Source organism: Mytilus californianus, unplaced genomic scaffold, assembly GCF_021869535.1.
Source record: "Mytilus californianus isolate M0D057914Y unplaced genomic scaffold, xbMytCali1.0.p SCAF_11, whole genome shotgun sequence".
NCBI classification, from domain to species: domain Eukaryota; kingdom Metazoa; phylum Mollusca; class Bivalvia; order Mytilida; family Mytilidae; genus Mytilus; species Mytilus californianus.
In genome coordinates this window covers 42,685,540-42,708,437 of record NW_026262593.1, presented here as the reverse complement: position 1 = coordinate 42,708,437, position 22,898 = coordinate 42,685,540, and the positions used below count along the sequence as shown (strand labels likewise).

Genomic DNA, 22,898 nt, shown 5'->3' with positions numbered 1-22,898 from the left:
TTAGGGGGGGGGGGTTGGCTAGGATGGAAAATTTTGTCCTGCATTTTTTTTTTTTTAGTTGTAATCTCTGTCCTGCCTTTTAGTTTTTTCACTTTATTCGGTCCTGCCATTTTTTTCATTAATTTATCCTGACTTTTTTTTTACATAAATTGTCATCCTGCCTTTTTTTCTACTCAAAACTCCTGTCCTGCCTTTTTTCAAATTTCCTCCTAGCATCCTAGTCCCTTAGCTATTATACCACAGTCCCCTAAAATACGCACTTAATGAAAACAATTAATCAGAATGGATTTTCTGCAGTCTGTCAAGAAATAAATTTGATGTGATTAATCAGAGTGATCTTTCTGCAGTCTGTCAAAAAATAAATTTGATGTGTATACATATCAGTGCACTTGTTTTTCATGTTAAAAATATTTCTGTAATAAGGCGAACTAGCTTATAAGGTCAAAGAATTTTTCACGGATCTATTGCATGCATATATATACGCAAATGAGATATTAAAAAACCCGTTAGGCCAATATAGGCATAGAGGTTTCAAAAGATAAGATACGATAAGAAAATTTTGATTCGGCATGTATAAAAACTGTACACCACAAGCTCGAGAGAGCTTTTAACCGAATATAAAAACAATAATAACAACATACATTACATTCTCAAAATTTGGCATTTATATATATGAAAGACTTGGTGTAACATGTCTAAGCAAATTTAAAGTATGATAAAAATGTAGCCACTAAGTATTTGGAATAAGCAATAAGAAAAAAGTAAAACATAGGTAAGAATCATAATAAAATTTGATATTTAAAAAAACAAGAAATTGATTTTAAAAATTTAATTTGCACTAAACAATACGAGAAGGAGCATTTTAAAGCATAATACGAAATCTAATATTGAAGATGTGTATGATAATTCAAAACTAATTTAAGCATTTAATAGTTAACAAAGAGACGACAGAAAGCAAAAAATATTATTATATTCAGCGAAGCCAGACTTGTGCTGAGCTGAGGTTTTTGCCTGCCTGAGAGAATATTAATGGGCAAACATATAAAGAATAGAGTCTGAGAATGACATATAAAAATAAAGAATACAGAATTGAAGGACCCTCATATATTGTAGTGAGGTAATGGTGGTGTCTCCAAAAAGCTCTTCTGACAGTACATAGCTAATGCTACTTGTATTTATGTATACCGAACTTCCATGTCTTTACCGAAATAATAATGATAATAATAATAATACCGAGAATCTGGATGGTGGATCTTCATTTCTGTATTCTTTAATCATAGATATAATAGCCATTATCTATGCTTTAATGTTTAGGCAATTTTTCTATATTTCTTATATTTTTGCCCATTATCCATTCTGTGAACCTCATACAGACCATCGTTGCTTTTGTGAAAAATAATAGAACTTTATTCCACAATGTTCTTTTCTTAGACATTTCGGTGATCGTACATACCAGATCAGTTATCTGTCCTTGAACAGTAAAATACCAAAAAGAACTGATTGTCGGCAGCCTTTGTTATTGTCTGTTCAAGTTTTTAATCGTTAAAATAGAAAGAGTTAGTATTATGATATGTCAGAAAAGGGAACTTCATAAAAAAAATCCAAAGGAGATATTTTTACAGCTATCAGATACAAAAGATTATTTATTGTAGTCTCACTACAAACCAGTAAAAGTCTGAAATGGTCTATATCTGTACTCGACTGTACTGATTTTTACTCGACCAGTCTGAATTGGTCTGAATTTTACTCTACATTACTCGACCCCAGTCTTAACCATACTCGACTGTACTGATTTGTACTTGACCCTTATCTTTGCCATTGAAAATAGTCTGAACTATTACTCGACCAGTCTGAAACAGTCTTAACCCATTCTCGACCTATTTTTTTCAGTCTAAACCATACTCGACCAAAGGTCTGAACAATACTCGACCAATCTGTACCATACTTGACCAAATAACCTCTACTTTTTCTAAATTTTAACTGTTAAAATAAATTTCTTTTTAATTGACATGACAACAGCCACAATAAAATAAAGATATATTATAAAAACAGATTTTTACATTCTTACATGATTCTCAGATTTATCAAATAGAGATAGTTAAATCAAATTATCTTATGTAATAATTTAAATATATTAATTTTAAAGTTTTAGAGTTTTGTTAAAAAAAGATTTTCTTTTACCTAAAAACCACACCTATACTGAGGGTAATTAAACCTTATTAAGGTGCTTCTTGTTTGGCATGTTTTTTTTTTTAATTAATTTTCCTAATTCCTAAATAAAAACTACATAGATTTCATGGTTACATACAAAAAATGTACAATAGTTATATAATTATCTTTTTAATGAGGTAACAACAGCCAACAAAATCACTGAAACTGTTTTACCTTATTTTAGAAATATATCTATTATTATAATTTGGGATATATTATATACAATATATATCAAAAAGGGATAAAAATTAAAGAAATTAATAAAATTGTTCTTCTGATTAGTGGTGAAGTATAAAGTAATACCTCCTGCTTGGGGCAAACTCATGAAAAAGATCACACCTGGTCAGAGAGTATTAAATTCTAAATATAAACATTCATTCAAAATTGCAACATCCTGTGAAACTTAAATCACAAGGCCTTTATGAATTCACTAGATAAGTAGTACACGAGTTTAAGAAAAATAGGGCTTCTTTTTACCTGTCAAACATACATGTACTGAGGTAATTAAACCTTATTAAAGTGCTTCTTGCATGCCATGTCTTTAATTTTGACAAAAATTATTTAAATTTAATTGAAATAAATTTTTACTGTAACTTTGGAACACATTTCCTTTTTTAAAAGTTTATCACAGGATTACTATGGAAGTTCTATTATCATAAATTCTTGGTTTAACAAAACAAAGGTGTCATTTTTATACGACCGCAAAAAATTTTTGCGGTCGTATATTGGTATGATGTTGGTGTCGTCGTCGCCGTCCGGCGTCGTCGTCCGAAGACACATTGGTTTTCGCACTCTAACTTTAGTTTAAGTGAATGGATCTCTTTGAAGTTTTACCATAAGGTTCAATACCACAAAAGGAAGGTGGGGATTGATTTTGGGGGTTATGGTACCAACAGTTAAGGAATGAGGGGCCAAAAAGGGGCCAAAAATAAGCATTTTCTAGTTTCCAGACAATAACTGTGGAACGGTGTATGGATCTCTCTGAAATTATACTACAAGTTTCCATACCACAAAGGGATGGTTAGGATTTGCTTTGGGGGGTTGTGGCTCAAACCGTTTAGGAATTAGGGGCAAAAAAAGGGGAAAAACAAGGTTGTCCTGGTTAATGGACAAATACTTTAGTACAAAACATAATTTAAAGCAGTGTAAGGGAGATAAATCAAAAACATCATTGAAATTATCTCCCTTACACTGCTTTTAAATTATGTATAAAGTAATGGTTAATGAACAATTAAGATAATTTAAAACAGTGTAAGGGAGGTAATCCCAATACGTTTTGGTTACTTCCCTTACACTGCTTTTAAATTATGTTTATAGAAATGCATATTTATAAAGGAAGACCAGTAAAAATATCTGCAAATGTTGCATTTTTTTTTTTACAAAAGATTTGACACTATATTTTAAATTCTATTATAAAATAGATTAAGTTAGCACTATGGTAAATTTAAATGGGTGATTATGGTTTCAAACTCCATTGGAAATTTGAATTGAGATTATGACCATATCTTTAGGGAAAGAATTTTTTGGGGGAAAAAGGGGGGGGGGGGTAAAAAGAAATTGTGGGGGGTCAATTTTTTCTCATTTTAGATTTCAGAAATTAAAAAGAATTATTCTTCAAATATTATTTTTTTTTCAAATTTCAAATATTGAAAAATTTCAAGAAGTAATCTTTAATTGCACAGTATGGCGCATTAGATTTGTAAAATCTTTGACCACATTTATTTATTTGTTATGCCGAATCTAACCGTGTATTTAGATTTTTAATTTTGGGTCCAGTTTTCAAATTGGTTTACATTAAGGTCCAAAGGGTCCAAAATTAAACTTTGTTTGATTTTAACAAAAATTGAATATATGGGGTTCTTCGATATGCTGAATCTAAACATGTATTTAGATTTTAGATTTTTGGCCCAGTTTTCAAGTTGGTCTAAATTGGGGTCCAAAATTAAACTATGTTTGATTTCAACAAAAATTTAATATATATGGGGTTCTTTGATATGCTGAATCTAACCATGCATTTTGATTTTTTATTTGTGGACCCGCTATCAAATTGGTTCATATTGAGGTCAAAAGGGTCCAAAATTAAACTTCGTTTGATTTCATCAAAAATTGAATTATTGGGGTTCTTTGATATGCCAAATCTAACCGTGTATTTAGATTTTTAATTTTGGGTCCTGTTTTTTAAAATGGTCTACATTAAGGTCCAAAGGGTCCAAAATTAAACTAAGTTTGATTTTAACAAAAATTGAATTCTTGGGGTTCTTTGATATGCTGAATCTAAACATGTGTTTAGATTTTTGATTATGGGCCCAGTTTTCAAGTTGGTCCAAGTTGGGGTCAACAATTAAACTTTGTTTGATTTCAACAAAAATTGAATATATGGGGTTCTTTGATATGCTGAATCTAAACATGTATTTAGATTTTAGATTTTTGGCCCAGTTTTCAAGTTGGTCCAAATTGGGGTCCAAAATTAAACTTTGTTTGATTTCAACAAAAATTGAATATATGGGGTTCTTTGATATGCTGAATCTATCCATGTATTTAGATTTTTTTTTTGGGAGCCCGCTATCAAATTGGTTCATATTGAGGTCAAAAGGGTCCAAAATTAAACTTTGTTTGATTTCATCAAAAATTGAATTATTGGGGTTCTTTGATATGCCAAATCTAACCGTGTTTTTAGATTTTTATTTTTGGGTCCCGTTTTATAAATTGGTCTACATTAAGGTCCAAAGGGTCCAAAATTAAACTTAGTTTGATTTTAACAAAAATTGAATTCTTGGGGTTCTTTGATATGCTGAATCTAAACATGTGTTTAGATTTTGGATTATGGGCCCAGTTTTCAAGTTGGTCCAAGTTGGGGTCCAAAATTAAACTTTGTTTGATTTCAACAAAAATTGAATATATGGGGTTCTTTGATATGCTGAATCTAAACATGTATTTAGATTTTAGATTTTTGGCCCAGTTTTCAAGTTGGTCCAAATTGGGGTCCAAAATTAAACTTTGTTTGATTTCAACAAAAATTGAATATATGGGGTTCTTTGATATGCTGTGCTGAATCTAACCATGTATTTAGATTTTTTATTTGGGGGCCCGCTATCAAATTGGTTCATATTTAGGTCAAAAGGGTCCAAAATTAAACTTCGTTTGATTTCATTAAAAATTGAATTATTGGGGTTCTTTGATATGCCAAATCTAACCGTGTATTTAGATTTTTAATTTTGGGTCCTGTTTTTTAAAATGGTCTACATTAAGGTCCAAAGGGTCCAAAATTAAACTAAGTTTGATTTTAACAAAAATTGAATTCTTGGGGTTCTTTGATATGCTGAATCTAAACATGTGTTTAGATTTTTGATTATGGGCCCAGTTTTCAAGTTGGTCCAAGTTGGGGTCCAAAATTAAACTTTTTTTTATTTCAACAAAAATTGAATATATGGGGTTCTTTGATATGCTGAATCTAACCATTTATTTAGATTTTTTATTTGTGGGCCCAGCTATCAAATTGGTTCATATTGACGTCAAAAGGGTCCAAAATTAAACTTTGTTTGATTTCATCAAAAATTGAATTATTGGAGTTCTTTGACATTCCAAATCTAACCGTGTATTTAGATTTTTAATTTTGGGTCCCGTTTTTTAAATTGGTCTACATTAAGGTCCAAAGGGTCCAAAATTAAACTTAGTTTGATTTTAACAAAAATTGAATTCTTGGGGTTCTTTGATATGCTGAATCTAAACATGTGTTTAGATTTTTGATTATGGGCCCAGTTTTCAAGTTGGTCCAAGTTGGGGTCCAAAATTATACTTTTTTTTATTTCAACAAAAATTGAATATATGGGGTTCTTTGATATGCTGAATCTAACCATTTATTTAGATTTTTTATTTGTGGGCCCAGCTATCAAATTGGTTCATATTGACGTCAAAAGGGTTCAAAATTAAACTTTGTTTGATTTCATCAAAAATTGAATTATTGGGGTTCTTTGACATTCCAAATCTAACTGTGTATTTAGATTTTTAATTTTGGGTCCCGTTTTTTAAATTGGTCTACATTAAGGTCCAAAGGGTACAAAATTAAACTTAGTTTGATTTTAACAAAAATTGAATTCTTGGGGTACTTTGATATGCTGAATCTAAACATGTGTTTAGATTTTTGATTATGGGCCCAGTTTTCAAGTTGGTCCAAGTTGGGGTCCAAAATTAAACTTTGTTTGATTTCAACAAAAATTGAATATATCATGGTTCTTTGATATGCTGAATCTAACCATGTATTTTGATTTTGGACATTGGACCATAATAGGTAAATTAAAAAAATTCAAGTTCTTAGACCACATTCTTTCTGTGTCAGAAACCTATGCTGTGTCAAATATTTAATCACAATCCAAATTCAGAGCTGTATCAAGCTTGAATGTTGTGTCCATACTTGCCCCAAATGTTCAGGGTTCGACCTCTGCGGTCGTATCAAGCTGCGCCCAGCGAAGCATTATTTTATTTAAATTGATCAAGTTGCTTTATATGCTATTTTATATATATTTTAATAAAAAAAAATGTTCACTGCATTATTTACTAAACTCAACTGACACCATAAATCTATACTAGGCTTAAGTTAGTGATGAAAATTGTCCAGTAACCATAAAATATATCTGAAACATTCAAAAATTTTTGAATAACATTGAAAATATTAGTCACAATTCAGTTTTGAGATTATTTGATCAGCTTATTTTAATTTTATTTTAAAGGTGATATATATGTATGTATATAAGTGTTGATGAATATGGTGTTGAAGTTATATTATGTTTATTGTGAAATTTTGGTTTCAATGCTATATTGAACACATTTTTAATTTCAAATTGTTGTTCAAATTTCTAGCCAGGGGAAATAGCTGTTGTTAAAAACAGTTCCTAAATTGATGAAATACAATAGATAAATACAAAAAATAGGTCTAGGTTGGTTAAGACTTGGTCGAGTATGGTTCAGACTAGGTCGAGTATGGTTCAGACTAGATCGAGCATGGTTCAGACGTGTATAAAATGGTTAAGTACTGGTCGAGTACAAGTTCAGACTGTTAAGTATGGTTCAGACTACAGTCGAGTATTATCAAGTAAATTTCAGACCAATTCAGATTGGTCGAGTAAAAATCAGTACAGTCGAGTACAGATATAGGCCATTTCAGACTTTTACTGGTTTGTAGTGTCTGTAGATACACCCATGACTGTTTAACAGGTCAGGAATAACCACCAATTGCCGAATTGTCAATTGGTGGATTATACCTCAGTTGATGTATAATCCACCAATTGATAATAGTGGTATAGACCAATTGACGTATAATGTAAGTTTTTTTTTGTTATGAAATGCTAGTATGAGATAGGACCATCATTTTGCAACTTACAACCTATTTTATGATCATTATAAATTTGAGTCCTCCAAAAGTTTCAGTTTTGTCAAAGCCTGCTGCATCTCTTGAGAATGCATGTGTACAACAATTCTTTTGTTGGAACATCTTTACTATTGACCATGATTGACTTTTAATAATGAAAGTCAAATATTAACAAAGAGCTCCATTCACCTGTGGAGTTGTACTCATAATCACATGACTGCAGACAGTATTGATGTCCATTGACAGGTGATAAGTGGTAAATTTGCCAATCAAGGATTGACAAGATAGCAATAGAAGAAACTGCAAATACAATTATTGATTAAATGCAATATGTTATGTCACTATACTAAACTAGAAATGTTTGACATGATTTCATACAATAATATGGTTTTAAGAAAACAATGCTCCATTTTGGTTGAATAATTTGCTTTGAAAAACAAAGAATTATATGTCAATTTGTCTATACCATTATATGTCAATTGGTGGATTATACGTCAATTGAGGTATAATCCACCAATTGGTGGTTATTCCTGACCTGTTTAAAGAGATGTATAAATTTCTGCCTGAAAAAATCAGTTCACCACAGTTGGCTATAAAGGAAAAAATGACACTTCATTTCAACCAGGGCTTCCAAAAAATATTTGAGCCAGCCGGACATTTTATATCTTATCCCGATTTTAATCTCTTAAGACTAAGTCACAAAAGGCAATTATGGTAATCAGATTGCCATCCCAATGATTGACATTAGATTAAAAAAAAAACGATATTAAACTTTACTTTGATGTGAATTTGATGTTCGGACGTAAACTGTTAAATTGGCAGTGCATAATTCGAAGTGTGCACATCAGTGTGCTCATAACTGCCTTAGACTCTTTATTTGTGCAAAATTACGTTGTCAAAAACTTTACTTTCGTTTTTAAAATCACGTTTTCCTAATACCGGATGTTGACCTGACAATGGTAAAACATGGACCAGAAACGGATACGTAAAATCCGTGTACGTTTACAAAGCACGACTGAATGAAGAAGCTCTTTCCACGTTATTTCTGCAACAAAATACTTGAAATGAACGTTAGATACAGGTATCAATGATAATTTTTATCATTTTTTAAGAAATGAAGGATGCATAATATTAAATTTCCCTACTGCGCACATGCGCACACGTGTTCTAGTTCATAAAACGTAGTTCTTACGATTTTTCATTTAAAACCTTTTTAAATTTTTCATCAAATCATGTTTATAAACGTATTTCTTATAATTTCAATCTTTTGGACTAAATCAATTAGATAGAAACCGCCGAAATGTAAGAAATTAACTTTGAATAGACCGATCAATTTATACGATGTCCGGTACTGGAAATAGTTTACCTGTCACCTGAACAGGTAGATTTCAGCTGTCCAAAAACTAATTAGCCTTGATTAAAATTAGAAAGTATTGAAGTAGGGGTTGTTTTGATAGTAATTAATCATCATGTCACTTTTATGACCGGAAATGTGTGGCTGTTAAAGGCAAAAGGTTGGGTCAAAAAGATCGCGAATTATGCTAAAATGACCGTCTCTTAAGAAAGCCTTGACAACTAAAAAGTAGATGACCGTTTCATGCTTTGCCCAGCCGGACTTTTACCGGACATTATACAATTGTCCGGAATATATGACCGTTTTGGAAGCCTTGATTTCAACATTTGCATACAAATAATGATCATGATTATTTCTCAGTCATAAATGGCATGTTATAAAAATATTTCATAAAAACTACACATTTTATCATTTATGAGTTTAAAATTAAAAATTTCATCAAACATGTCAAAATTGGACCTCAAATCTGGGACTATTTTACTAACGTTAGTATAATAGTCCTAGCTCAAATTAGTTTTTAGCAATGTTTAAGAAAAAAGTGTTTTATATAAAAAAAATAGGGGAATTCCGATAGGCAATGATAGGTGAATCACTTTTGACCTAAAACTGTACATGTTTGCCCTAATTAAAAAAAGAAATTATTATTTATCATGATTATTAATAATTAATGGTATTAAAGTTTTTTTTTGTTATCCTATGATGATAATTTTTGTCGAGCCTGCGACTTTTGTCGCAGAAAGCTCGACATATGGATAGTGATCCGGCAGCGGCGGCGGCGTTAGCTAACTTCTTAAAAGCTTTATATTTTAGAAGCTAGAAGACCTGGATGCTTCATACTTTGTATATAGATGCCTCATCTTATGAAGTTTCCGTCTGTCATAAGTTCATTGTCCTTGACCTCATTTTCATGGTTCAGTGACTACTTGAAAAAAAAAGTCAACATTTTTTGTAATGTTAATTTTTTTTTCTTATTATGAGTAATAGGATAACTATATTTAGTATGTGCGTACCTTGCAAGGTCCTCATGCCCGACAGACAATTTTCATTTGACCTCGACCTCATTTCGTGGATCAGTGAACAAGGTTAAGTTTTTGAGTTTTGGTCTTTTTTTCTAAAACTTTATGCAATCTATAGGTCAATTATATTTTGTGTATGGAAATATTTTATGATGTACATGTCAGTCTCACAGGTTTTATTTGACCTTGACCTCATTTTCACGGTTCATTTCTCAGTGTTAAGTTTTTGTGTTTTGGTCTGTTTTTGTTCAACTATAAGCAATAGATCAACTATATTTGTTGTATGGAAGGATTGTAAGGTGTATATGTCTATCTGGCATGTATCATCTGACCTTTACCTCATTTTCAAGGTTCATTGGTCAATGTTAAGTTTTCATGGTTAAGTTTGTTTCTTAGATACTATAAGCAATAGGTCAACTATATTTAATGCATAAATTGATTGTAAGGTGTACTAGTCTGCCTGACATGGTTCATCTGACCTTGACCTCATTTTCATGGTTTATTGGTCAATGTTAAGTTTTCTTGGTTAAGACTGTTTCTTAGAAACTATAAGCAAAAGGTCAACTATGTTTGGTTTATTGAATGATTGTTAGGTGTACATGTATTTCTTTTTTGGTTTATCTGACCTTGACCTCATTTTCTTGGATCATGTTAAGTTTATGTGTTACTTGTAGTAAAGCTTTATATTTAGGACTATCAACATAAAATCAATGGTTAGTAAAGAAGGCTAGACATTTCAGTGTGTGCACTCTTGTTTTATGAAATTTAATATTAAAGAAAATACATATATATATATATATATATATCAAAATTCATCAAAAAAACCCATGGAAATATATTGTATTTTAAAATTAATTGGTTATTTAAGAGAAATGGTTGGCATAATTGTTACTGTAATTTGTTTTTCTAATAACATTTATAATTAATTTTAAATACTATTGATTGTAATGCTAATGATGCATGATTATAGGATGTCTCTGATCTCACTGATTGTTTCTTATCTTTGGTGGTTTGATAATGAAAATAACATTTTTATAAATAAACTAGTCACATTGGAATGACTTATATAACAGTCAGGGATATAACTCTATAGGGTTATTACAGAAAAATAACATACATTTGTCATCAAAGGGACAATATACATCACTAGTTTATTTAAAATGCATACAAGTTCTATTGATATTACTATTGTCTTTATGTATACTTAACTATAGAAAGATATAACAGTTCATAGTTTGCCAATTTTGCATAGTACACCTATATGTTATTACAGAAAAAATATGCCTGTAATAACTAAAGGGTGTTATCACAGCTTCTCTATATCACTCCAAAACATTTTCTCAGACATACATCATGCTTAATTACAATGTATTTTAATTTATTGTAAGAAATAATGACCAGAGCATGTAATGAGGTTCTGCACAAGCTTCCCAGTAATTCCCAAGTGACTCATATAATAGGTTACATTCCTTTAATAACTAAGCTATGTTATTACAGCTAATTTTATCCCTTAAAAGCCTCGTCTCATTGATTTACCATGGTTAATAAAAAATGTATTAATTTAATTAGAAAGTTAATTATCAAGGCTATGCATTTAGTTTCTGCACAAAGTCTCAAGAGTTCCCTAGAGCCCATTATAAATTAAAATGTTTTTGATTCATTTTACAAATAACAAACATATGTTATTACAGATTTAGAAAATTAAAGGAATAAAGAGTAGACAACTCATGAAAGTATCTGTAATAACACACGCAAGTTATTTTCTGTAATAACCCTATAGAGTTATATCTCTGACTGTATAACAAAGCATGTAATGTACATTTTGTACATGATGTATGAAATGAAAGACATGGAAGGGAATTTATTTCACAGCTTTGCTCCTTTTTTCAGTGACAAATTTGTTAAACATGGAATTGGATTAAATGGAATCAATTCATTCTTCCATAAAGTATATATATATTTGTGTACATGTCTGCCTATGTGTAGTGACAACTGCAAATTATACCTTGTCCATCGGATTTCTTATGATTAAGAAATAACAGGCATTAGAATATGTATAAAGTGCCTAGAAAATCAACCTAACGATGTTAGAGTAGATCTGTTTCATTACTTCCTCCCCGAGCGGGGCTGGAACCTGTACTTTTTATACGACCGCAAAAATTGAAAATTTTTTGGTCGTATATTGGTATGACGTTGGCGTCGTCGTCGTCGTCGTCGTCGTCGTCGTCGTCCGGCGTCGTCCGAAGACACATTGGTTTTCGCACTCTAACTTTAGTTTAAGTGAATGGATCTCCATGAAATTTTACCATAACGTTCAATACCACGAAAGGAAGGTGGGGATTGATTTTGGGGGTTATGGTACCAACAGTTAAGGAATTAGGGGCCAAAAAGGGGCCAAAAATAAGCATTTTTGTAACTTCCAGACAATAACTTGTGTGTAAGTGTATGGATCTCTCTGACATTGTACCACAAGGTTCCATATCACAAAGGGAAGGCTGTAATTGATTTTGGGGGTAATTGCCTCAAAATTTTAGGAATTAGGGGCAAAAAAAGGGGCAAAAAACAAGCATTTTTCTAGTTTCATGACAATAACTTGTGTGTAAGTGTTTGGATATTTCTGAAATTGTACTACAAGGTTCCATATCACAAAGGGAAAGCTGGAATTGAGTTTGGGGGTAATTGCCCGAAACGTTTAGGAATTGGGGGCCAAAAAGGGGCCAAAAATAAGCATTTTTCTAGTTTCCAGACAATAACTTGTGTTCAAGTGTATGGATCTCTCTGAAATTGTACTGCAAGGTACCATACCACAAAGGGAAGGCTGGGATTGAGTTTGGGGGTGATGAATCATAAGGGGGTTCAAAAAATTTGGGGGGGGATTTTTTTTTTTCTTTTTTTCCTTTTTTTTTTCTTTTAAAATTTTCCATTTTAAGTTGGTTATTTCTGATTAATATTTAAAAGCAAATAATAATGATATGGTAGGAGATACACACCAAACAGGATGTGTAAATTATTATATAATAAGTATTGCACAATTGCAAGAAATCTTCAATTGCACAGTATTGCGCAATAGCAAGAAATCTTCAATTGCACAGTATTGCGCAATAGCAAGAAATATCCAATAGCACAATATTGCGCAATAGCAAGAAATTGTCAATTGTACAGTATTGCACAATAGCAAGAAATATTCAATTGCACAGTATTGTGCAAAAGAAGATACTTCGTATAAATTACTTATTTCTTGATCAATTTCAATGGGGTTTTATTCTTGAATTCTTGGGGTTCTTTAATATGCTGAATCTAACCGTGTATTAAGTTTTTGGATTTTGGGCCCCGTTTTTAAATTGGTCCACATTGAGGTCCAAAGGGTCCAAAATTTAACTTTGTTTGATTTCATCAAAAATTGAATTATTGGGGTTCTTTGATATTCCGAATCTAACCGTGTATTTAGATTCTTAATTTTTGGTTCCGTTTTCAAATTGGTCTACATTAAGGTCAAAAGGGTCCAAAATTAAACTTAGTTTGATTTTAACAAAAATTGAATTTTTAGGGTACTTTGATATGCTGAATCTAAACATGTATTTAGATTTTTAATTATGGGCCCAGTTTTCAAGTTGGTCCAAATCGGGGTCCAAAATTAAACTTTGTTTGATTTCAACAAAAATTGAATATATGGGGTTCTTTGATATGCTGAATCTAACCATGTATTTAGATTTTTGATTTTTGGGCCCTGTTATCAACTTTGTCCACATTGAGGTCAAAAGGGTCCAAAATTAAACTTTGTTTGATTTCATCAAAAATTGAATTCTTGGGGTTCTTTGATATGCTGAATCTAACCATGTATTTAGATTTTTTATTTGTGGACCCGCTATCAAATTGGTTCATATTGAGGTCAAAAGGGTCCAAAATTAAACTTTGTTTGATTTCATCAAAAATTGAATTATTGGGGTTCTTTGATATGCCAAATCTAACCGTGTATTTAGATTTTTAATTTTGGGTCCCGTTTTTAAATTGGTCTACATTAAGGTCCAAAGGGTCCAAAATTAAACTTAGTTTGATTTTAACAAAAATTGAATTCTTGGGGTTCTTTGATATGCTGAATCTAAACATGTGTTTAGATTTTTGATTATGGGCCCAGTTTTCAAGTTGGTCCAAGTTGGGGTCCAAAATTAAACTTTGTTTGATTTCAACAAAAATTGAATATATGGGGTTCTTTGATATGCTGAATCTAAACATGTATTTAGATTTTAGATTTTTGGCCCAGTTTTCAAGTTGGTCCAAATTGGGGTCCAAAATTAAACTTTGTTTGATTTCAACAAAAATTGAATATATGGGGTTCTTTGATATGCTGAATCTTACCATGTATTTAGAATTTTTATTTGTGGGCCCGCTATCAAATTGGTTCATATTGAGGTCAAAAGGGTCCAAAATTAAACTTTGTTTGATTTCATCAAAAATTTAATTATTGGGGTTCTTTGATATGCCAAATCTAACCGTGTATTTAGATTTTTAATTTTGGGTCCCGTTTTTTAAATTGGTCTACATTAAGGTCCAAAGGGTCCAAAATTAAACTTAGTTTGATTTTAACAAAAATTGAATTTTTGGGGTTCTTTGATATGCTGAATCTAAACATGTGTTTAGATTTTTGATTATGGGACCAGTTTTCAAGTTGGTCCAAGTTGGGGTCCAAAATTAAACTTTGTTTGATTTCAACAAAAATTGAATATATGGGGTTCTTTGATATGCTGAATCTAAACATGTATTTAGATTTTAGATTTTTGGCCCAGTTTTCAAGTTGGTCCAAATTGGGGTCCAAAATTAAACTTTGTTTGATTTCAACAAAAATTGAATATATGGGGTTCTTTGATATGCTGATTCTTACCATGTATTTAGATTTTTTATTTTGTGGGCCTGCTATCAAATTGGTTCATATTGAGGTCAAAAGGGTCCAAAATTAAACTTTGTTTGATTTCATCAAAAATTGAATTATTGGGGTTCTTTGATATGCCAAATCTAACCGTGTTTTTAGATTTTTAATTTTGGGTCCCGTTTTTTAAATTGGTCTACATTAAGGTCCAAAGGGTCCAAAATTAAACTTAGTTTGATTTTAACAAAAATTGAATTTTTGGGGTTCTTTGATATGCTGAATCTAAACATGTGTTTAGATTTTTGATTATGGGACCAGTTTTCAAGTTTGTCCAAATCGGGGTCCAAAATTAAACTTTGTTTGATTTCAACAAAAATTGAATATATGGGGTTCTTTGATATGCTGAATCTAACCATGTATTTTGATTTTGGACATTGGACCATAATAGGTAAATTAAAAAAATTGAAGTTCTTAGACCACATTCTTTCTGTGTCAGAAACCTATGCTGTGTCAAATATTTAATCACAATCCAAATTCAGAGCTGTATCAAGCTTGAATGTTGTGTCCATACTTGCCCCAACTGTTCAGGGTTCGACCTCTGCGGTCGTATCAAGCTGCGCCCAGCGAAGCATTTTATTATTACTAACTTCTATGACAACACCGCCTACCATTGTGCAGACACCTTATCCCCTCCTCTAACTATAGGTGATTGTACATCATGTACATACAGACAACTTAGTAAAAAATGTAAAAAAAAAGATAAGATTATCAGAAAAAAACCCAGATAACTTGGTCTATGGTTGTTTTATATTAAATACCTTATATTCCTGTGCACTTCAGTCAGGGGCGTAGCTACCCGGAGGCACGACAGCACGTGCATCCACGTCGTTTTCACCAAAAAAAAAAACAAAAAAACAAGAGAGAGAGAGAGAGAGGGACAAAGTTAACATATAGGAATTGGTCTTTCTATGTATGCAATTTAAAAACTACCTCAAGAATAAAAGCAAGAGGAATACACATGCAGCGAAATTTTTAATCCTGTAAGACATGTATACATACAACTGGTGTAAACTTAGCGGAACTTTTTGTATAATGGGCATTGTTTAGAAAATACTAGCTAAATAGTTGTCGGTACCACCACCATAACGTATACTCGCCTTGAGGGAAAAAAAGCATAATCCCTTTAGGGTTAACAAAAAAACTTGAACATTATTATTTTCCGCTTTGCATCAAAGCACACATCTTACTAGAACGAAGACTCTTCAACTCGTATTGATCCGGGAATAATGACTGTTACCTTGTGAACTAGTTCAAAATTTACTAAGTATGTAGGTCTTGACAACACGAATAGTTCATTTTCACATCACGTCAACGGATTCTCGTCCTGGTGTCATGTAATATTTGTAACCGGACATTAATAACCATTCAAACAATCAATAGTTTCCGTATACTAGTAGATGAGAAGTTGGAACTGCTGTTATAAAAGAAGTACACATTTTCAAGTACATGTATTACGTTTTTATTTATTTTACAAAAAAACATCTTGTATATAGATTCGATAATTCGAAGTCGTTTCTATATAGACCGACAATACGAATGGTTGATTGTAAAAGCATTTAAATAAATTGTTAATTTTAAATCGTTTTACTGGACTATTTAGTCATTCGATTTTATAATGAATTCTCTGTCCGAGTCGGGACACTAAGCTGCTGATTTTTTTTCGAAAGATACACCAAACTTTTAATACACATATCTTCACTGTTATCATCTAGATATTGCCATACAACTGGTCGAATGCATAAGTATTTGTTAATTAACAAACGCAGATCATGAAAAAGATCGTGATCAATTTGAAGTACCATTCCCTCTGAAAATATTCATTAATTTCAACTTCGAGAATTCCTAACTGCGTAAAATTAGAAATTCCTATCTCTCTCTTGTAGAGTTTACCCACAAATGTTTTGATCATCCAAATATATATGTTAAGCAAAATATTGGAGAATGTGTCCACCAAGTATTTGTTATCCAATGATGTTTATACTAACAGAAACTCCACATATAGTATTGTGTTTATGTGTATTATTTGTTTTTTATACATCTACTTTGCTCAATACAAATACTTGCATATCGAACAAATCTCCGTGATTTTAAAAACTCTCACAGCGTATAAAAAACGCAAACGACAATGTTTAGTCTTCATTCGACTCAAAGTTAAACAAATAGATGACCAAAAAACCACAACAAAAATGTACAAATTTTATTACGGTTGTGATTGTTTTGAAACGCTAAATATATCCTGAGCTTCCGGAGGGGTTTCTGCCCTGGACCTACTGGGGGCCTTAGGCGGCCCCCAGACCCCTCACCCTTTAGTTTGTGACTACACTTCATTAAGAAGGTAGCTACGCCCCTGTCAGTGCTAATCAAAGGAAAATAATGATCTGGCAGAAGCAATACAACATATATATCTGATGAAATTTTCAACATACAGATGAAACACTTCAACATATTCTATTTAAATACTATATTATACCATGAACAATAAGATAAAATAAAAATTAGGGCAAGCAAGTATTAAGGTGAACATGAATCAGGGCGAACGGATCCTGATTCATAATTGTATGTATAGTATTAATTGCCATGTCCATTATACCTGATAACAATTTGTGTTTATGTATAATGGAGTTAAAAAAATACTAACACTTTTCTTTTATTTTTAATTTAACCATGGACAAACAGATACTTGTAATCATGGTAATAGAGATATATTTATTAATCGCCATCTTCACTAGTTGCTTATCAAGAGTTATGAGTAGATAATTAAAATGGCAAACTGGCTCAAACCATTTTTAAAAACCCTGATCTACACATAATTTTTATTACTTTTATAGGTGTGCACAATGTAGAGATAGATGAATGGAAATCAGAAGACAGAGTAAACAGTGTGCAGAACTTTAAGAATTTAACTTTTTTTGGCTCGGTATTCTGAAAGAAATAGTTTGATATTACTCATAGCAAACATCCATATAACTGAACCACTTTGGAAGTAAATATGGCAGATATTACAGGTGTTCCAGTTAAGCTTGAGGTATGCAGTGAATCAAATGAATCACATTACCAAAATGCTGAGGTGTGCAGTAAATCAAATGAATCACTTTACAAAAGTGCTGAGGTGTGCAGTAAATCAAATGAATCGCTTTACAAAAGTGCTGAGGTGTGCAGTGAATCAAATGAATCACATTACCAAAATGCTGAGGTGTGCAGTAAATCAAATGAATCGCTTTACAAAAGTGCTGAGGTGTGCAGTAAATCAAATGAATCGCTTTACAAAAGTGCTGAGGTGTGCAGTGAATCAAATGAATCACATTACCAAAATGCTGAGGTGTGCAGTAAATCAAATGAATCGCTTTACAAAAGTGCTGAGGTGTGCAGTAAATCAAATGAATCGCTTTACAAAAGTGCTGAGGTGTGCAGTAAATCAAATGAATTACTTTACCAAAATGCTGATGATCAAGTTCGGATGCAAATGCAAAATGTTGAAAAATCTTACGTATGTAGTGAATGTGGCAAAAGTTTTAATCATAATGGCAACTTTTATAGACATCTTAGGACCCATACGGGTATAATACAATATAAGTGTGATGAATGTGGAAAAGGGTTTTGTCATATAGGGCACTATAATAAACATTTGAGGATGCATACTGTTGAAAAGCAATTATTCTGCCCAAATTGTGGGAAACAATTTAGCAGTAGTAGAAATTTAAGACGACACGTGAAAATCCATATTAGTGAAAAAGCATATGCATGTGGGCAGTGTGGAAAGACATTTAATCAGAAAAATTATTTGAAAACACATCTTAAGGTACATACTCAAGGTAAAGCTTTTAAATGTGATATATGTGGAAAGGACTTTAGACAAAGTGGTAATTTAAAGACACACATGATAGTACATACCAATGAAAAACCATATAAGTGTGGAATATGTGAGAAACAATTTAGTATGGACACTATTTTGAGACACCACATGAAAACACATACAGGTGAAAAACCACATAAATGTGATGTATGTGGTAAGAAATTTAGTCAGAGTAGTAATGTACATGCACACATGAAAATACATACTGGTGAGAAACCTCATAAATGTGATCAGTGTGACCAAGCATTTAGTCTTAAGGGACAGCTTCAAACTCACATGAGAATCCATACTGGTGAAAAACCATTTAAATGTGAGGTATGTGGTAAAGAATTTAGAGTTAGTGGAACATTAAAGAAACACCAGAGAACGCATACTGGTGAAAAACCATATGTATGCCACGTATGTGATAGAGGATTTTGTCAGAGTGGTCAGCTTCAATCACATTTGGTAATACATACAGATGCCAAAAATGATAAAACACACAAATGCGATGAATGTGGGAAAGGGTTTAGACTCCGTGGGAACTTAGCGATACATAAAAGATCCCATGCAATTGTTAAACCATTTAAATGTGGAGAATGTGGAAAAGGATTTACCATGAACAGTTCTTTACAGAAACACATGAGAACACATACAGGTGAAAAACCATACAAATGTGAAGTTTGTGGTAGATCATTTAGTGAGAGTCATAGTGTACAGAGACACATGACTGTCCATTCGGGAGAAAGACCTTACCAGTGTGATGTATGTGGTAAAAGGTTTAGTCTTAGAGGTAACTTTCAAACCCATACTAAGATTCATATCGACAATACTGTCAATTCTATGTTTATGGTTGATGAGGAGCGCGTGTCATCCTCGTCATGATCCTTGAATACTTGATTAAAAGATTGGGTTTTGGAACTGTGTGAAAAATGTAATATGGTGTATGAAAAAGTAGATATTGTAGATATATTTAAACTTTTAATCATATGTAATTACAAAAGACATTTGTATAAATGTTCTTGTGCAGTATACATACATAGCCAGAAATCTTTTAACCTATATAATTGAATTTTTAAATTTTTTACTCAGATAATGTCAAAAAATGTATAAACATGATAAAAATATACAGGAAAATTGGCTAGTTTTTTATGCCACTTTTAGCTTACAAATTAGCTTTAGATTTATAATCAATATGAGAGCAGCCCCAATATTTTATGGGCTTAGTGTTGCTCAATCTTTAGTTTTCTATGTAGTGGTTTGTGGACTTGTTTCTCAATTTGTCGTTTTAAAAAAGAAAATTGCCATGACATTGTCGGCTTCACTTCTGTAAATCAACTTATGGGTTTGGAATGTGATTATGTCCCCTTACTATCTTCAATCTCTATTCTGCTATGTTGTTAGTTATTATATATTTAAATTTTCCATGTTCATGTGAGTGTCCCAACTCTCAAATCAGTAATCTTGTCATTGGTTTTTGTCGAGCCTGCGACTTTTGTCGCAGAAAGCTCGACATAGGGATAGTGATCCGGCGGCGGCGTTAGCTAACTTTTTAAAAGCTTTATATTTTAGAAGGTGGAAGACCTGGATGCTTCATACTTTGTATATAGATGCCTCATGTTACGAAGTTTCCGTCAGTCACATGGCCAATGTCTTTGACCTCATTTTCATGGTTCAGTGACTACTTGAAAAAAAAGTTAAGATTTTTTGTAACGTTAAATTCTCTCTTATTGTAAGTAATAGGATAACTTTATTTGGTATGTGCGTACCTTACAAGGTCCCCATGCCCGTCAGACAGTTTTCACTTGACCTCGACCTCATTTCATGGATCAGTGAACAAGTGTTTATTTTCTTTGGTTACATCTTCTGACATCAGACTCGGACTTCTCTTGAACTGAATTTTAATGTGCGTATTGGTATGCGTTTACTTTTCTACATTGGCTAGAGGTATAGGGGGAGGGTTGAGATCTCATAAACATGTTTAACCCCGCCGCATTTTTGCGCCTGTCCCAAGTAAGGAGCCTCTAGCCTTTGTTAGTCTTGTATTATTTTTAATTTTAGTTTCTTGTGTACAATTTGGAGTTTAGTATGGCGTTCATTATCACTGAACTAGTATATATATTTGTTTAGGGGCCAGCTGAAGGACGCCTCCGGATGCGGGAATTTCTCGCTGCATTGAAGACCTGTTAGTGACCTTCTGCTGTTGTCTGTTCTATGGTCGGGTTGTTGTCTCTTTGACACATTCCCCATTTCCATTCTCAATTTTAAGGTTAAGTTTTGGTGGTCAAGTCCATATCTCAGATACTATAAGCAATAGGTCTAGTATATTTGGTGTATGGAAGGACTGTAAGGTGTACATGTCCAGCTGGCAGGTGTTATCTGGCCTTGACCTCATTTTCATGGTTCAGTTGTTATAGTTAAGTTTTTGTGTTTATGTCTGTTTTTCTTATACTGTATGCAATAGGTCTACTATATTTGGTGTATGGAATGATTGTAGGGTGTACATGTCTAGCCGGCAGGTTTCATCTGACCTTGACCTGACCTCATTTTCATGGTTCAGTGGTCAAAGTTAAGTTTTTGAGTTTTGGTCTTTTTTTCTAATACTATATGCATAAATGATATGCAATAGGTCAACTATATTTGGTATATGGAAATATTTTATGATCTATATGTCGGTCGCACAAGTTTCACTTGACCTCGACCTCATGTCATGAATCGGTGAACAAGGTTTAAAAAGTTTTGGTGGTCAAGTCCATATCTCAGATACTATAAGCAATAGGTCTAGTATATTTGGTGTATTGAAGGAATGTAAGGTGTACATGTCCAGCTGGCAGGTGTCATCTGACCTTGACCTCATTTTCATGGTTCAGTGGTAAAAGTTGAGTTTTTGAGTTTTGGTCTTTTTTTCTAATACTATATGCAATAGGTCAACTATATTTGGTATATGGAAATATTTTATGATCTATATGTTGGTCGCACAGGTTTTATTTGACCTTGACCTCATTTTCACGGTTCATTGCTCAGTGTTAAGATTTGTGTTATGGTCTGTTTTTCTTAAACTATAAGCAATAGGTCAACTATATTTGTTGTATGGAAGAATTGTTAGCAGTACATGTCTGCCTGGCATGGTTGAAGGTTCATCTGACCTTGACCTCATTTTCATGGTTCATTGGTCAATGTTTAGTTTTTTGGTTAATGTTAAGTTTATGTGACATTTATAATAAAGCTTTATATTTAGGACTATCAACATAATATCAATGATTAATAAAGAAGGCAAGACATTTCAGCGTGTGCACTCTTGTCTTTTGTTATATCTCAATGTTTTTGGTGATTTTGTCTTTATGGAATTTGGTACTGCCGACAGATCTGTTAAGTTTCTGTTAGATTTATTGACAACATTTTTAGACTTAAGGAGACAATTTTGAGCTTGATAATTTTGACATACTAGTAAGTGTTGTATGGTCACTTGTCTGGTTGTGAAGACAATATGTTTGATGTCTTTTGGCAGTATAACGAGAACAATGATTCTTTGACTTGAAATATAAATTTTATTTGTACTTTGCTTTAAACAGGATAGAAATGCTCAGCACAGCCTTGCATTCTACCTGTTACTAATATAAGCCTTAAATACAAACCAATTACATATTTTTAAACAATGTACATGATGTATAGTTATACTACATGTATTTGTATGCCATTTTTTAAGTACATTATGTGATACATGTATATACACTACAGCTAACATGGATTATGTCATTATCATCTGTCCTTGGTGGCAACACTTTTAGATGTCCCCTGTGCCCACCCTCTAGAATGAACTTGCAATTTCTTTTTTAAACCCCCAGTCGCAGCGGAGGGGGCATTAAGTGTTACCCTTTTGTGTCTGTATGTCCATCTGTCCGTACGTTCCAAAATTAGTTTCCTTTCTCTAACTTTAATTTGCCTCAACCATATGTTATGAAACTTATACACAATGCTAACCACAAAACACAGATCAAGTTCGAATTTGGGTTGCTTTACTGTTACCGTTCTTGAGTTATGTCCCTTTATAAAGTTATATGCATGCGGGAGCATCATCTGTGTTCCATGGACATATTCTCCATTTATTATCCCCACCTAGTGGCCGGTTGCCCTATAGTGATCAGTCTGTCCGGCCGTCCTTCCGGCCGTTGGTCCGTAACAAATTGTGTCCACTC

General features: G+C 32.5%; 1 protein-coding gene across 9 annotated transcripts; it reads left to right on the top strand.

Annotated features, from left to right (window-relative positions):
- Positions 1 to 1,437: 1,437 nt before the first annotated feature.
- Positions 1,438 to 19,839, top strand: LOC127720118 (zinc finger protein 234-like). Of its 9 annotated transcripts, none has more exons than XM_052226542.1 (4): positions 1,438 to 1,556; positions 17,699 to 17,937; positions 18,106 to 18,147; positions 18,190 to 19,839. In XM_052226542.1, exons 2-4 carry the CDS (start codon positions 17,860 to 17,862, stop codon positions 19,585 to 19,587), a joined length of 1,518 nt encoding a protein of 505 aa, XP_052082502.1. In that variant the 5' UTR covers positions 1,438 to 1,556; positions 17,699 to 17,859; the 3' UTR covers positions 19,588 to 19,839. The 9 variants fall into 9 exon arrangements, with proteins under 9 accessions (XP_052082502.1, XP_052082500.1, XP_052082498.1 ...); XM_052226540.1 differs by having other exon boundaries at positions 17,699 to 18,021; XM_052226538.1 differs by having other exon boundaries at positions 17,699 to 18,021; positions 18,064 to 18,147; positions 18,232 to 19,839.
- The last annotated feature ends 3,059 nt before the right edge of the window (positions 19,840 to 22,898 follow it).